Source organism: Salmo salar, chromosome 16, assembly GCF_965601325.2.
Source record: "Salmo salar chromosome 16, fSalSal1, whole genome shotgun sequence".
NCBI lineage: Eukaryota > Metazoa > Chordata > Actinopteri > Salmoniformes > Salmonidae > Salmo > Salmo salar.
Window position 1 is genome coordinate 36,258,524 of NC_138306.1, and position 18,048 is coordinate 36,276,571.

General features: G+C 43.6%; 1 protein-coding gene across 1 annotated transcript; it reads right to left on the reverse strand.

The window, feature by feature from the left end:
* Positions 1 to 406: 406 nt before the first annotated feature.
* On the reverse strand, positions 407 to 18,026 carry LOC106573665 (protein spire homolog 2). Its single transcript, XM_014148921.3, has 15 exons — positions 17,298 to 18,026; positions 7,785 to 7,828; positions 7,193 to 7,570; positions 7,003 to 7,077; positions 6,705 to 6,869; positions 6,515 to 6,601; positions 6,225 to 6,345; positions 5,933 to 6,099; positions 4,793 to 5,015; positions 3,486 to 3,613; positions 3,216 to 3,353; positions 2,923 to 2,990; positions 2,670 to 2,697; positions 1,858 to 1,955; positions 407 to 1,476 (listed from the first exon to the last, which is right to left on the reverse strand). The coding sequence occupies exons 1-15, from the start codon at positions 17,599 to 17,601 to the stop codon at positions 1,233 to 1,235; spliced, it is 2,268 nt and encodes a 755-aa protein (XP_014004396.3). The 5' UTR covers positions 17,602 to 18,026; the 3' UTR covers positions 407 to 1,232.
* Between the last annotated feature and the right edge of the window lie 22 nt (positions 18,027 to 18,048).

Consider the following 18,048-nt stretch of genomic DNA (forward strand, 5'->3'; position numbering starts at 1 on the left):
CCAATGAATGGAACCTGAAATTACTTATTCATGAAAGAGGCGGGGTGTCAAGAAATTCCCAGACATGTAGGCCTACTTTTTTAAAATCTTCTGAAGACTAGTCCATCTCTCTTCTCACTATAGGGCTCTATTATCCCGTCTATTAAATTGTAACAGACACTTTCTTATATAGGTGTTTCTAATTAATTAACGAATGATAATAGCATTTAACATGTAGGCTATAGCATATTAGTGAACAATTTATTGACATTTTAAACTATCTAACAATCTTTAGATCTTCTCATGGTAGCTTAAGGTCAACAAGCAGACTAGACTACAACAGTTTTATAGAAATATACCTACAGTCTAAGGCTTCCCTAGCCTTCTAAGAGAGCAGATGGACAGATCCACACTGTAGACATAGGACTTCCTTTTTACATTAGATTTATTGCAGTTGAGGTTTACTGGGTGTTTCGAAAATTTGAGCAGATCGCACAGGACCATCGAGGGTGAGAGAGGGGGCTTAATGTCATTCTAAAGCAGCAGAGATAGGAGGCTGGGAGTCCAGTCCAGTTTGGTGCCAATGGGACAGGTCCCTTCCAGGACCATTTTCACCCCTCTAGGACCCAATTACATTCAGACAGTCGGACAGACGGTGCCACCATGCATCATCAAGTTGGACCACAGATAATCCAAGCACATTCTAAACTAAAAAAATACTTATAGTGAAATAAATATATCTGCTATTCAGCCTGCCATAGTGTCATTTTAACATTCCAGAAAAAAATCCAGTGTTCTGAGAAGGTGTGTCAATGTAAGATGTGTTCTTTTGGTGTTAAAAGAGTATATTACATTCATAACTAAAACAAGGCAACTAGGGAGCTAAATATTTACCCTACACCTTAAACTCTTGGCTCCTACAGTAAATATATCTCCTCTTTCCGAGCATCCTCATCAATTACTCTCTCACCTCTTTCCTCCTCCCTCGTATTTTGCCTTTCCTCTCTGCTTGTGCATTAGACCAGGGAGTGAAGTCAATATATGTGTGATAAGGCAGACTTATATGTTGTCCCTAGGCCACGTCCTATGAACCCCTCTACAGAGGAGGCAGAGAAACAACCCTTAACAAGCACTTCAGCAGTGGGAGGGGGTACTTGCAGGCTGGGGGAATGGTGGGGTGTTTTGAGTGGGTTAGTAGTGCAGCACAGGGGCAACCCTGCTAAGGAAGCGGGGTAAACCAACAGTCAATTTATTCACTTGTCTTTTCTCTTCAAGGTGGGTGGCTGTGGTGATGTGTGAGGCTGGGGTTGTGGTTTGGGCATAGCACTCTCCCTCTTGGGAGTGTTGTTGAGGATGTCCAGGCTCCGGCGGCTGGACGAGATGACATCAGCCACAAACTTGGTGCAGTCCGCACAAACATCCCGCAGGCTGCAGCCACTGGTGTACAGGTGGGGGAACTCCTCCTCCACAGACCGGCGGGAGAGAGTACACAGAGATCTGTGGAGCGGGAGCGAGGTGTTACAATCCATCAGGGGAGCACTCAGTATATAACATGACGAGGAACCTTCTGGGCCTGGAGTTTTTCCAGATCAGGTCACATGGTTTGGAACAACTCCAGGCCCTTCCCATCTGTAGGGGTTTGCAGGGGGATGTTAAAGATGGACTGAGGAGCAATCAGATGGGTAATTACTACATAAAGGCTGCTTAGAGATCTGGATGAAGCAGAGGCATTATATAACAGATGCTGAGAGATCTAGAGGAAGGACAGTGATTAGATTGAGCATGTAAATTACTATTGGCTAGGTTGAGCAAAGACTTCTTCTGCTGAGGTAAAGACAGTTCAGTGGCCATGAAGACGGACAGACAGATAAGACTCACTTGTAGACCTCACTCTTGCGACCATGGCTCTTTGGGCTGCTGTGAAAGCCCACAGTGTAGACTGGGATGTGGGCCATCTTCTTGGAAGGAATCTTCATCTGTGGCAGAGGGCGAGGGAAAGCAGAGAGTTAAAACAGGCATGGGTGAGGTGGAGGATGAGGAAGAGGAGGAGTAGGAGGAGAAGTAGGACGTTTAAAGAACTAAGTGAGATCATATCGGCAAGAAAGTGAAGAGGAAATGGCAGACTTGATATGATTAAGAAATATGAGAAAAGACAGGGCTGTGTGTATGAGGGAGAAACAACGTCACAAGACATCAGCCACATACCACAGACACGACACCCAAACCATAACCTCATACAACTCAGAACATCACTGTACACAAACACAAGCAAGGAACCACCAAACATAACCATACACACATATAGCATCCCATACAACAGAACACACAACAGAACCTCAAGGCACAATCACAAAATGTATTCAGAACCATGAACTTACAAAACACAGAACTACACAGCACAGACAAACTACAATCTCACACAACAAACTCAACAGCCCAGACCTCAAACCTACATAGCACAGAACCACAAATCCAAATGGTCTGGTGACTAAGGCATAGATCAAAATAATTGACATAATTAAAAGCACAGAATAATATTGAGCCAACACAGAATATCTTAGATACATTTGGTTGTAAAATAGATATTTTCTATACAAACAACATTAACAAAAAGCACTGAAAAAACATTTCACATTCAAAGAACATGAATTTGCATTTACACAGACAAAGAAAAGGGGACTGTAGGATACCTTTGCACTGCAGAATCCACAGACAGACCTGAAGGAGAGAGAACCACAGGGGCAGAGTTAAGAATCCCCTGAATTACACTACCAAAAACACATAGAACACTATTCAATCAAACCCACAATGGTATGTCAAAAACAACATTATTATTGTGCTTCTTGAGCAGAGAGGGACCAAGTTTAAATGACTTGATTATGGTGTTATTACAAAAGGAGCATGTACTAATATAATACTACATGTTGTGTAGTGTGTACTCACCTTTTACAGAGCAGGCAGGTGGATGGCCAGGAAAAGAGGGGGAACTTAATTCTGCAGCAACAGCACACCTGGGAGACACATGCATATACTGTCGATAGGACCTCACTCATAAGGCTTTGAGAGAACATTATCATACTGTAGATAGAACCTCGCTCATACGGCTTTGAGAGAACGTTATCATACTAGAACCTCGCTCATAAGGCTTTGAGAGAACGATATCATACTGTAGATAGAACCTCGCTATTAAGGCTTTGAGAGAACGCTACCAAAGGATGTGACGTCACTGCTTGTACCTTGCCTCTCCTCAGATTGTAATACAGTTCCTTGTTCTGTAGGTACTTCTCCATCTCTGCTTTCACCAGCACACGACGCACATTGATGACCTCATCCACTGTTAAGGCAAGACTCTCCACTGGGTGACTGAATTCCTCCTTACAGAGAGAGATCGGCGGGAGGGAGTAGGTAGAGGAAGTTAGCTAGTATAATTCAATGAGCAGGTCAGGTTGAAGTGGAGCAGAGAGCACCCAGTGTGGAGAGGTTATCAAAGATAATGGGCCACTCACCATCCACTGGTGTTTATTGCCATTCCGAGAACTGGAGCCGGTCTCAGCTCCCTCTGTGGTCTCATTCACTGAGCTGAGAGAGAGACGGGCAGGGGAGGGTGGCACCCAGCCTGGCACAGGAAGAGAGGCTGGGAACAGGGAGATGGAGACACAGATGAGAGAGAAGCTTTGAATCACAGTCCATGTTCTTCTATTGAGTCAGAGCTCTGATCATCCAAAAGTGTATGCTACATAAATTAGCTGTCAATTAGATAAATGAGTCGTGACATGTTTTATCTATTTGATATTGGTGGGGTTTAACACATGCTGCCAGAAACACTTGCAAATCAGATCACAGTGGATCTTTGATGAGTATGATACGAGGTCAGTTTTTCTAACATTCAAGAGAGGAACTAAATTGGGGCCAGAGGAAATAAAAAGTAGGCTAGGTATTAGTAGAAATACTTTCTACAGGATATAACCTCTAAGACTAAGTACCAATCTAGGTATTGGTATTTATGCAAAATGGAAAGGAAGAAGGCGCTACGTAACCCTGAGAAATAAAAGTGTGGACTCCTATGGCGTCTAACCAGACCATAGGAGTCTACAGCCTTGTTAGAGCTAGGATTAGAGCGAGTTAGAGTGAGGACCAGAAAACTAGAAAACAACAGCAGGCTACATGTAGGCTAATGTAAACCAGCTGCTTATGATGACATTGTTGACATTTCTGGCATGTGTGTGATGAGAAAGGGTTGACCTCCCCCTAGTGGCAGAGGTAAACACATATTTCACAAATGAAGGGGTGTATAAGGTGGTTGTGATATGACAGAAAAACATGTATCAAACCAATTAACTGTTGTCCTTCTAGCATTTTACTGAGCTAGTTCCTATCTGTACATCTTTATAAGTTGATTAGTATCCATCACAAAACCCTTCAAATGAAATAACACACAGCAGTAACGCCTTTTAACCTGAGCAAGAAATCATTGTAAGCAATTTACGGAATGGATTGACACACATTAGGCCTATATGTGATTGCCTCCTGACATTGAATAAGATATAAACACTACAACAAACTTTGTTCAAAAGTGTTTACAAAATCCTCTATTGCATTTTTTTTTTAAACAGTTTAGACTAATGTTTTTTCAATTGCAATTATATGATTTTTTGGTCAGGCTTGCTTTCTAACACAAATAAATATTTGACATGACGAAAATACCAATATATCTGTTTCATAAATCATATTATTAGCAGTCTAATGAGTGGCTCTGCAGTATCACATGAATACATATTACAGTAAATGTCTCCCTCTGCTGACCAATACTGACCTCTGTGCGTGGAGGGTGGCCCAGCCCCTGAGAGCACGTGTAACCATGGTCTCTCACTCCTCCGCATCACGGCCCCTTCCAGATGGGTGCAGTCGGACAGTGAGGGGAGCATCTCCCCCCTGAGCTCAGCCAGGTCGTGTTCTGAGAAGGAGCGGTCCCGTTTCATAGATGTGGGAAAACTCTCAGCACGGCAGAGCTCCCCACTGTCTGGAGACTCCTCATCCTGCAACAGCAACAAGACAGGAGGACAACAGTAAGGAGGATGAGGTAGAGGGGGACAAGGAGGGGGGAGGAGGAGAAGGTGGAGGAGGTGGAGGGTGTGATGGAAGTGGAGGAAGAGAAGGAGGTGATGGAGGAGAAGGAGGTGATGGAGGAGGTGGTGGAGGAGGAGGATGAGGTGGTGATGGAGGTGAAGGAGGTGATGGAGGAGGAGGTGATGGAGGTAGAGGAAGAGAAGGAGGTGATGGAGGAGAAGGAGGTGATGGAGGTGGAGGAGAAGGAGGTGATGGAGGAGGTGGTGGAGGAGGAGGATGAGGTGATGGAGGAGGGGTGGTGATGGAGGTAGAGGAAGAGAAGGAGGTGATGGAGGAGGAGGAGGTGATGGAGGTGGAGGAGAAGGAGGTGATGGAGGAGGCGGTGGAGGAGGAGGATGAGATGATGGAGGAGGAGGTGGTGGAGAAGGAGGAGGAGGTGATGGAGGTAGAGGAGGAGAAGGAGGTGATGGAGGAGGAGGAGGTGATGGAGGTGGAGGTGGTGGAGAAGGAGGAGGAGGTGATGGAGGTAGAGGAGGAGAAGGAGGTGATGGAGGAGGAGGAGGTGATGGAGGTGGAGGTGGTGGAGAAGGAGGAGGAGGTGGTGGAGGAGGAGGAGGAGGAGAAGGAGGTGATGGAGGAGGAGGTGATGGAGGTAGAGGAAGAGAAGGAGGTGATGAGGAGGAGGAGGTGATGGAGGTGGAGGAGAAGGAGGTGATGGAGGAGGTGGTGGAGGAGGAGGAGGTGGTGATGGTGGAGGAGGTGGTGGAGAAGGAGGAGGAGGAGCAGGAAGGAAAACATGACTGATGTTGTAGTTGTTATTTCTCAGTAAGAGGTAGTACATTTAAATGAGAAAACAATATAGTTTCTCTTCTATTTTCCGTCTAACCTCCAACATGTTCATCTCCTCCATCTCTTGAAGAGTAGGGGCTTTGAGCAGAACACGAAGACGAGAAGGGGGGCGGGACCCTGGCTCTGAGCCTGACAGGTCAATGCAGGAAGTAGATTTGAAATCACACGGGCAAGTGTGTGCCAGACAGGGCAGGGAGCCAAACGCTGGCGAATGAAACAACACACAAACACTGAACTCTCAAACACATTTCGCTTAGAATACATTTCACAATATGAACATACTACATGTGTAGCTCAAAGTATTAATGTAGTGACAGTGATGTCCATACATCTTTTGGAGCTGGGTGGGTCCACAGGTTTCAGTTTGCGCTCTTGTTTGATTTCAGCCAAGACACGTTCATGGAGGGACTGCTTCTCCTGAGGAGGGGGGGGCAGGCTTCGCTCTGACGCCTAACATGCAACACAACAAAACACACAGGCAGACTGAGAACACAGGAGAAACAGACACAGACACACATTACCCAGTCTCAGACTATGACACCTTGTGACACACAAGGTACTGCCACAGCCACACTGCAGTCACGTCAACAAAACACATTGTAGTGAAAGGGACACTCACTGGTTTGAGTGGAGGGCGAGACCTGATGAAGTCCAAAATAAGCTCATGGGCATTTCTCTTCACCCGCGTAGGGATGTCACCATCCACCTACAGAGGGAACATGAATGAGGTCTGGGACATAAATACAGGAGAAATAACTACTTGATCCATTGATCAAGAGTTTTCTTATCAGTATCAATACCCAGCTCACCATGACTTTCCGCAGCTGGAACTTGCGGGTGCGGATGTCCTGCATGAGCATCTCAAAGGGTGTGAGGCTGAACTCAGTGGGCAGTGGGTCAAACTCCTGGTCCTGCACCTTCTTCAGCTTCACCCCCTGTCTCAGCTCCTTCATCAACTGGACCCAGAGACGAGTCTGAAACACACACACACTCATGTACCTCACACACACACCCCATAAACCCAATGAAGGACCATACAGTACATACACATATCCTCATATACACACACAGTGACACAGACAAACACACACAATCCCTGCTTCTCACCCAGTCTGTGTGTTTAAGTGCATCAATCTCAGCTCTATCTTCCTGAGGATCCTCTGTCTTGATCTTCTTCAACATCTACAGAGAAATGAGAATACACTGATAATAACACCAATATTCAGTTAAGAATGATTTCAGTGCTTTACATGTGAGCGATCTGTAATCTCTGGTATAAACAAAATCAGGAACATACCTTCTTGGTATCTCGGATTTTGGTCAGGAAAGTTTGTAGCTCCAGAGTCTCAACAAACAAGGCTCGGCACACGGCCTGGTAGTGCTCAGGGGCAAGTGCAGGGTTGGCCAGTCTGGAAGCGCAAAGTGTCATCACCTGGCGTAATGTACCCACTGGCCTCATAGACCCCTCTTCTCCCTCCTCTTCCTCCTCCTCCTGACCACTGTAGCCCTCATCTGTAATTCCGTTGCCACCACCACAGTCAGCCCCCATGCTGTGATCTCCCCCTGCCATGCGCTCAATGAGCCGCTCCAGCTGAGGACTCAGCTCCCGCTCCTCACTGTCATCCAGACCCCAGTCCAGGGCCTGGTAGATGGCCACGCCCAGAGACTGGACCAGCTGAGGAGACAGATTCAGGTGATCGAGGAAATAAATAGTAGTGGACAACAAGCTGTTAGGATAGAGAGGACTGGAGGGCTGCTTGAAAGATATATATGAAGACTGGCAAAGCAGGGGTGGCATCATAGTTGAGAAGAGAGGAGAGACTGACATTTACCTGTCATGACAGTGTGTTGTATGTTACAAGGTGGGGATGATGGGTTCAGAAACTCACCTGGCGCTCTGCGATAGGTGGGAGGGGAGGTCCGTCTGTGTCATCTATGAAGACAAAAAAGTAGGCATGCAGCTGCATAACTAACACTGTTTTATGCTTGCGCTCCTCCCTAATAGGGTCTAGAGTTTTCCATCCATCTCACACATTTTTGATACAATACATGGTAAAAACGATCATTTCGATCTATGAATTTGAGAGCGGTTACATTTCTTTAAATCATCCCCCCCCCCCCTCTCATCAATCTACAATGACAAAGCAAAAACAGTTTTTTCAAAATTTGGGCTAATTTTTTATTTTTTTTTAAACAATGAAATATCACATTTACATAAGTATTCAGACCCTTTACTGAGTACTTTGTTGAAGCACCTTTGGCAGCAATTACAGCCTCAAGTCTTCTTGGGTATGACGCTACAAGCTTGGCACACCTGTATTTGGGGAGTTTCTCCCATTCTTCTCTGCAGATCCTCTCAAGCTCTGTCAGGTTGGATGGGGAGCTTTGCTGCACAGTTATTTTCCGGTCTATCCAGAGATGTTCGATCGGGTTCAAGTCCGGGCTCTGGCTGGGCCACTCAAGGACATTCCGAGACTTGTCCCGAAGACACTCCTGCATTGTCTTGGCTGTTTAGGGTCGTTGTCCTGTTGGAAAGTGAACCTTCGCCCCAGTGTGAGGTCCTGAGCGCTCTGGCGCAGGTTTTCATTAAGCATTAAGGATCTCGCTGTACTTTGCTCCCATTCGTCTTTGCCTCGATCCTGACTAGTCTCCCGGTCCCTGCCACTGAAAAACATCCCCACAGCATGATGCTGTCACCAAAACGCTACACCGTAGGGATGGTGCCAGGTTTGTTCCAGTCGTGACGCTTAGCATTCAGGCCAAAGAGTTCAATCTTGGTTTCATCAGACCAGAGAATCTTGTTTCTCATGGTCTGAGAGTCTTTAGGTGCCTTTTGGCAAAATTCAAGCAGGCTATCATGTGCTTTTACTGAGGAATGGATTCCGTCTGGCTCCTCTACCATAAAGGCCTGATTGGTGGAATGCTGCAGAGATGGTTGTCCTTCTGGAAGGTTCTCCCATCTCCACAGAGGATTCTTGGTCACCACCCTAACCAAGGCCCTTCTCCCCCGATTGCTAAGTTTGCCGGGCGGCCAGCTTTAGGAAGAGTCTTAGTGGTTCCAAACTTCTTCAATTTAAGAATGATGCAGGCCACTGTGTTCTTGGGAACTTTCAATGCTGCAGTCATTTTTTGGTACCCATTCCAAGATCTGTGTCCCGGAGCTCTATGGACAATTCCTTCAAATTGACATGCACTGTCAATTTTGGGACCTTATATAGACAGTTGAGGGCCTTTCCAAATAATTTCCAATCAATTGAATTTATGACAGGTGAATTCTAATCAAGTTGTAGAAACATCTCAAGGATGATCAATGGCTCAATTTCGAGTCTCAAAGCAAAGGGTCTGAATACTTATGTAAATAAGGTATTTCTGTTTTTTATTTTTAATACATTTGCAAAAATGTCTAAAAACCTGTTTTTGCTTCGTCATTATGGGGTATTGTGTGTAGATTGCGGAGGAATTGTATTTTTTTTTAACCATTTTAGAATAAGGCTGTAACGTAACAAAATGTGGATAAAGTAAAGGGATCTGAATACTTTCCGAAGGCACTGTATAGTAGAAAATGCTGACAAAATGTGTTATTTTCCCACCATTGATCCCGTATGACTCTAGAATGCGCATTTTTCATTTTATAGTCGTCAAATTCTATATATCTCATGTGCTGCAGTCACAACTCAGCTAGCCAGCAATGGCTCAGTTTTCTGCGTGAACAGAGAAGCGCAGGGCTCAGATGTCATTAATGACACCCGGGAGGCCTGAAACCACACGTTCAGCACATTAGTGCTGCAGAACCCAAGACTAGTGGAGAGGCCTGGGTGAGGGCTCAGTGATGCTCCTTCTGTCCAGAACAAAGCGCTGAAAGCAGGACTAGGTCCAGATAAACAGAGCCTGTCTGAATAGATCTGCACCGTGGACAAAGAGTTGGCCTGACACAGTCATAGTACTGTTCTCTCTCAGGAGGGTGAAGACATTTATGTTCAAGCCCCTCAGAAGCTGAGTAATAGATCCTTTTTGAAGCAGTTAGACAGGTTTCATTATGGCCGGTTAGATTCACGTAACCAATGACACAGACAGTGGCCATGTCCGAGTACCCATACTAGCATGCTACATACTTAAACTGCATACTCATTTGGCGTTTGATCAAGTACTTTCAGAGAGTCGAAAAGAGAGATGCCCAACTCCGCAGAATATCTGTCTCCCTTCAGCAGGTGGCTTTTTTCATTGTTTCGCCAACCAAGCAAGGAGTTTTTGAATGGAGGTCAAAGAGAGTGTCGAATTTGGTCAACAACAAAAATGAATGGCTTATTTGCTAGGTGAGGTTAATTTGATCGAATAGAAGTTTCGTAATGCTTAAGTTGTTAGGAGTCTACTGATATAAGTAGGACACGTGACTTCCTGGCAACTTTGAGAAAAAACACTTTATTTCGGAGTTGTCTCAAGATGACTATGCATATTCATGGTATGGGGCTAGTAGCATAGCATCTCTCTCCAGTGAATACAAGCGGTTGACGTCAACAATCCTCATTGAATATTCAAAAAAGGATTACAAGAATGAGATGTATCCACCAATCCAAAGAAAGGATAGGCAGGAGCTAGACAACAACTCCTATTGTTAGGGCGGAGAGACATGTCTTGTCAGCATATGCATAATCTTTGGTAGAATTCACTCATCTTTTTTCAGACTCACGTGTTTGACAACAGCTGATAATCAGATAAATTGACGTGCATAGATGATGCATTCGGAGTACTATTTTCAAAATGTCACATACGCTGGTATGGGTATTCGGACACGGCCAGTGTCTCGTGAGGGAACATTCTTTCATCATGTGTCTGTCAGTTGATGATAGTTATTTCTCTTTCAGGCAATGTTTTCAAGATTCCATCTCTTTTGGAGCTGTTTTATGTTTGCTGCCCCTGTGATTTCCCCCACATTCAAAATATGGACCTGGAATCTGTTGTCATAGAAATATGGGGAAGAAGACATAAACATTAAAAAAAACGCACAGGGAGTTAAACATTTGTAAAAGTGCATCAAAGAAAACTATTACAGTCACGTCAAACAGTGCAGCCAGAATATCAGAAAAGTAGCTGCATTTGATCGTTTTCTAGTGAAATTTATTTGGATATATCCGTAACAATGAGCTAATGATACGCAATTTCACCTGACATAGAAGATGTGCTCTCTCGTCAGGACACTGTTGTTCAGAGGAGCTAGCCAACAACACAGCTAACACAATCACTTCAAACTGAAGCTGGAAAGACAGCAAACTAACTGCATTTCGTTTCGTTTTACCTGTTTTCTATTGACATTTCTTTGTACAGTACCAGTCAAAAGTTTGGACATCTACTCATTCCAGGGTTTTTCTTTATTTTTACTATTTTCTACATTGTAGGATAATAGTGAAGACATCAAAACTATGAAATAACACATATGGAATCATGTAGTAACCATAAAATATATTTTTGATTTTAGATTCTTCATTCTTGGCATTCTCTCAACTAGCTTCATGAGGTAGTCATCTGGAATGCATTTCAATTAACAGGTGTGCCTTGTTAAAAGTTGATTTTGTGGAATTTCTTTCCTTCAAATGTGTTTGAGCCAATCAGTTTTGTTGTGGCAAGGTAGCGGTGGTATATCAAGAACTTTGAAAGTTTCTTCAAGTGCAGTCGCAAAAACCATCAAGTGCTATGATGAAACTGGCTCTCATGAGGACAGCCACAGGAAAAGAAGACCCAGTTACCTCTGCTGCAGAGGATAAGTTCATTAGAGTTAACTGCACCTCAGATTGCAGCCCAAATACATGTAACAGACACATCTCAACATCAACTGTTCAGAGGAGACTGAGGCCTTCATGGTCAAATTGCTGCAAAGAAACCACTACTAACGGACACCAATAATAAGAAGAGACTTTCTTGGGCCAAGAAACACGAGCAATGGACATTAGACCGGTGGAAATCTGTCTTTTGGTCTGATGAGTCCAAATTTGAGATATTTGGTACCAACCGCCGTGTCTTTGTGAGACGCAGAGTAGGTGAACGGATGATCTCTGCATGTGTGGTTCCCACCGTGAAGCATGGAGGAGAAGGTGTGATGGTGTGGGGGTGCTTTGCTGGTGACACTGTCTGTGATTTATTTAGAATTCAAGGCACACTTAACCAGCATGGCTACCACAGCATTCTGCAGCGATACACCATCCCATCTGGTTTGCGCTTAGTGGGACTGTTTTTCAACAGGACAATGACCCAACACACCTCCAGGCTGAGTAAAGGCTATTTGACCAAGAAGGAGAGTGATGGAGTGCTGCATCAGAAGACCACAATCACCCGACCTCAACCCAACTGAGATGGTTTAGGATGAGTTGGACCACAGAGTGAAGGAAAAGCAGCCAACAAGTGCTCAGCATATGTGGGAACTCCTTCAAGACTGTTGGAAAAGCATTCCAGGTGAAGCTGGTTGAGAGAATGCCAAGTGTGTGCAAAGCTGTCATCGAGGAAAGGGGAGGCTACTTTGAAGAATATAAAATATAACATATATTTTGATTTGTTTAACACTTTTTTGGTTACTACATGTGTAATTTCATAGTTTGATGCCTTTATAATTATTATACAATGTAGAAAATAGTTGAAAATAAAGAAAAACCCTGGAATGAGTAGGTGTATCCAAACTTTTGACTGGTACTGTATATCTCCATAAAAATGATGCCAGCTGATTCATGATTTCGACTGGCTGAGAAAAGCTGCCTGCTTGTCTGTCTCGACCGGACTCCCTACATGTTTATCACATAGCTGGAGATCGAATTTCCATGTTGAAACAATGTTGCAAATGTCAGAGAGACAGACATCAAGGTTTATACAAACCTCCGCTGTTGAAAATCAAATGCTAGTCTAAAATAAATTGGAGATAATGTTAGATGCTTTTTACAGTGGAGATCAAGTTTATAAATTGCCTGGCTGGGCTGATGAGACAGTCGATTGCCCAGTGAAATGGAACAGAGTAAATAGGCATTTCAACTTCATAGTTTTAGCCAGTGGTAACTTGTGGAATAGACACCGGCTGGAATGTGGTTTTAACCAATCAGAATCCAGGATTAGACCCACCCGTTGTATAATATAAAGCACACCCTTAGTAACCTTGACCCTTAACCAACAATCCGTGTAGCCTACTTCATTATCTTCATTACTCACTCATTTGCAGAGGTTAAGTAGCCTAATTGTGATGACCAGACAGGTTGTGATCTGTGATTAAAGTAAACTGTACATAAGTAAACTGCAGTGTTGGGGAGTAGTGACCTATGTAGTTCAACTAGTAATTTAACTACATTTTCCAGTAGCTTGTTGGTAGTTCAAATAATTCAAATCTAGGTAGTGTTTTCAGTAGTTAATTACTTTTCTTGCCATGCAGTGGTGTAGCTAACTACTGGAACTACACACTACTTTTTTAGCAAAAATAAAATATGGGTGAAGTAGGCAATCATTTCCTTTCTTTTTCGGCATCAGACCAGCCTAATTTTCATTTGAAACATTGTTTTTGTGTTTAACCATCATTAAGTTTGCCGATGACACAACAGTGGTTGGCCTGATCACCGACATCGATGAGACAGCCTATAGGGAGGAGGTCAGAGACCTGGCCGTGTGGTGCCAGGACAACAACCTCTCCCTCATCGTGATCAAGACAAAGGAGATGATTGTGGACTACAGGAAAAGGAGGACCGAGCACTCCCCCATTCTCATCGACAGGGCTGTAATGGACCAGGTTGAGAGCTTCAAGTTCCTTGGTGTCCACATCACCAACAAACTATCATGGTCCAAACACACCAAGATAGTCGTGAAGAGGGCACGACAAAACCTATTCCCCCTCAGGAGACTGAAAAGATTTGGCATGGGTCCTCAGATCCTCAAAAGGTTCTACAACGGCACCATCGAGAGCATCCTGACTGGTTGCATCACTGCCTGGTAGGGCAACTGCTCGACCTCCGACCGCAAGGCACTACAGAGGGTAATGCATACGGCCCAGTACATCACTGAGGCCTAAGCTTCCTGCCACCCAGGACCTCCATACCAGGCGGTGTCAGAGGAAGGCCCTAACAATTGTCAAAGACTCCAGCCACCCCAGTCATAGACTGTTCTCTCTGCTATCGCACGGCAAGCGGTACCGGAGCCCCAAGTCTAGGTCCAAGAGGCTTCTAATCAGCTTCTACCCCCAAGCCATAAGACTCCTGAACATCTAATCAAATGGCTACCCAGACTATTTGCATTGCTACCCCCACCCCCCTTTTACGCTGCTGCTACTCTCTGTTATTATCTATGCATAGTCACTTTAATAACTCTACCTACATGTACATATTACCTCAATTACCTCAACAAACCGGTACCCCCACACATTGACTCTGTACCGGTACCACCTGTATATAGCCTCCCTATTATTATTTTACTGCTGCTCTTTAATTATTTGTTACTTTTATTTCTTATTCTTATTTATTTTTTTAAACTGCATTGTTGGTTAAGGGCTTGTAAGTAAGCACTTCAATGTAACGTCTACACCTGTTGTACTCGGCACGTGACAAATACAATTTTATTTTATTTGATAATAAGCTAAATTGCACATTCTGTTAACATGCAGTACTATATTTGGTATTTTATTAGGATCCCCATTAGCTGTTGCAAAAGCAGCAGCTACTCTTCCTGGGGTCTACACAAAACATGAAACATAATACAGAATGACATAATACAGAACATCATTAGACAAGAACAGCTCAAGGACAGAACTAAATAAAAATTTTAAAGGCACACGTAGCCTACATATCAATCCATACACACAAACTATCTAGGTCAAATAGGGGAGAGGCGTTGTGCCGCGAGGTGTTGCTTTATCTGTTTTTTGAAACCAGGTTTGCTGTTTATTTGAGCAATAATACATGGAAGGAAGTTCCATGCAATAAGGGCTCTATATAATACTGTACATTTTCTTGAATTTGTTCTGGATTTGGGGACTGTGAAAAGACTCCTGGTGGCATGTCTGGTGGGATAAGTGTGTGTGTCAGAGCTGTGTGGGATTTTCAACACATTCATGTTTCTTATAAAAAGAAGAAGTGATGCAGTCAGTCTCTCCTCAACTCTTAGCAAAAGAGAGACTGGTATGCATAGTATTTCTATCCGCTCTCTGATTACAATTCAGAGCAAAACATGCCGCTCTGTTCTGGACCAGCTTCAGCTTAACTAGGTCTTTCTTTGCAGCAGTGGACCACACGACTGGACAATAATCAAGATTAGACAAAACTAGAGCCTGCAGAACTTGCTTTTTGGAGTGTGGTGTCAAAAAGCAGAGCATCTCTTTATTACGGCTAGACCTCTCCCCATCTTTACAACCATTGGATCTATATGTTTTAACCATGACAGTTTACAATCTAACGTAACGCCAAGTAATTTAGTCTCTTCAACTTGTTCAACAGCCACACCACTCTTAACCAGATTCAGCTGAGATCTAGCACTTAATGAATGATTTGTACCAAATACAATGCTCTTAGTTTTAGAGATGTTCAGGACCAGTTTATTACTGGCCACCCATTTAAAAAAAGACAGCAACTCTTTGTTGACTTCATTAGCTGTGGTTGCTGATGCATACTGTATATGGTTGAATCATCAGCATACATGGACACACATGTTTTGTTTAATGCCAGTGGCAGGTCATTGGTAAAAATAGAAAAGTGTAGAGGGCCTAGAGAGCTGCCCTACGGTACACCGCACTTTACATTTTTGACATTAGAGACGCTTCCATTAAAAAGAAAACCCTTTGAGTTCTATTAGATAGATAACTCTGACTCCACGATATGGCAGAGGTTGAAAAGCCATAACACTTTAGTTTTTCAACAATAGGTTATGGTAAATAATATCAAAGGCTGCACTGAAATCTAACAGTACAGCTCCCACAATCTTCTTATTATCAATTTCTTTCAACCAATCATCAGTCATTTGTGTCAGTGCAGTACATGTTGAGTGCTCTTCTCTAAAAGCATGCTGAAAGTCTGTTGTTAATTTGTTTACAGAGAAATAGCATTGTATTTGGTCAAACCCAATTTTTACCAAAAGTTTGCTAAGAGCTGTATGACCCCAAAGTGACTGTTCTTGCAATTTGTAATCTATGACATTTCAGATTTACATGTGATACTTTTTCACAAAGTAGTTTGGATGTAGGGAAGTACTTTTAAAAGTAACTTCAGTTAAGCAAACTATATTTTTCCTAAGAATAGCTTTAATTGGTAGCTTGGTAAACTCTATTTTCAGAGTTGCTTCCCCAACACTGGTAAACTATACCCATACTGACCAACTGCATCAACAATGCAATATAATTGGCTCATCAGCAAGGACACAAATGTCCCATACATATGCAGTATGTCCTTTGTTGCGCTCATTAAATTGACTGACTCTCTTCTGTAAATGACTCCATAAGTGTAGACAACAGAAATATTCAAGAAACACTCCTAAGTAAACAACTCCCAAGACCAGATGAACACAGGGACCCTGTAGTGGGATATCAATCACTGTCAGTGCTATTAATTATGATTTACATTGTTCATTATAGAATTTGGTCATTTCTCAATAGTAATAAAAACAAAAAAGTATTTATATATTTGGTACAAACATTTGGCCAATACAATTCTGACTCAGCAACAGATCTATAGCCTAAACTATTGGATTCGTTTTTGTCCAATGTGTTGTGATATCATTTCTGCGTTTTCTTTATGCTACTTTTATTACCGCTACAAAGTAGCCTATTTAAAATGAAACAGAACATTAGCATAGTGAGTGATAAGGTGATTTCATATTTTTCTCTCAGTTTAAGTAATATCCATAGTCACCCTTAATGTTACAACATTTCGTAATCTACTAACCTGCTATCTTTTTCCACTCCCAGTGGTATCCTTTATCTTATCATGTCATAGCTCGATTCATTAGGCTATGTCAGCAACTCTGACCGAGTTTTTCTTTGGGCCCCGGCCCCGCAGTGCACTCAGGACAGTTATTTTCTTGGGATCCTTTAACCGAATCACTTGTGAATGGGAAACAGATCACAAAGCTACCTCTAACTCTAAACCTTCTTCAGCAGATACAAGGGGGGATTTGTACTGTATGAATAATTGATCATTTCCCTACCCGTATAATCCAAGCCATTTCTGGTTGGGGAGTGCTACTGACGCATTTATCGTGAATTTCCCATTCAAAACAATATTGAATGTTGAAATTACAGCATACAAATAGTGAATCAATATCGACTTAATTGAGAAATAACTGAAAGACCTAAAATAAATGAGACTATATTGTAGGCCTAGGCTGGTGTTAATTAAGGTATTTTGGTACGGCAAAGGGCAGTCAGGAAGTTAGATTAGCTAACAGAGCTCTCTTACGGTTGTTGCAGGGCTGTTGTTGTAGGGAAACCATCCCATCTCTGAGTAAGAGTATAGAGGACGGGTCCTTCACCCGGGAAACTCCACCTGTCACAGTGGCCGGGCGCGGCATCCTCAGCCCGCTGCAGCATTGATAACACACAGCCCAAGCCTGCTCCTCGTTAATGGGCTGCTCGTAGGATTTCAACACTTCTTCAAGAGACAGTTCCCTGGGGTCGCTCAGGTCCCGAGCCTCTGCTCGGTCCGTGGGAGCGGACACCCTTGAATCTCCATCCTTGGCGCTTCTGTTTGTTGATCTGGCCATGGCTGCGGTAAACTACCGATCCCATTGCTCTGTGGCCATTATCTTTTCACTCCGGGTTCCTTCCTTCCCCACAGCACGCCAACTCAACTGCCACAGCTGCGAGTTACCATAACAGCAAATTAAAGCGATCTTTGATCTGCAGGAATGTCAATCAGCACCAAGGAAAGGAGAGGAGGCAGGAGGAGGAAACCTTACGCTAGTGGCGCAATCAACCTGCAAGGAGAAAATCTTGTTGAAAATGTTTGACCACCAGCCAGACGAGTGCTGGTAAACAATGACGAAGAGATAGATAAACCCTTGAAGATGATTGTAATTGAGAGAATAGACCATACGCTCAGGTTTGACAGTCCGGGCCCCGAGATGATCCGCTCCGCTGCAGTGCATCCCCGCATCCCCTGTGCTCCGCCCGTCTCACGCAGCCTGAGCGTCATCCAACAAACCCACAAA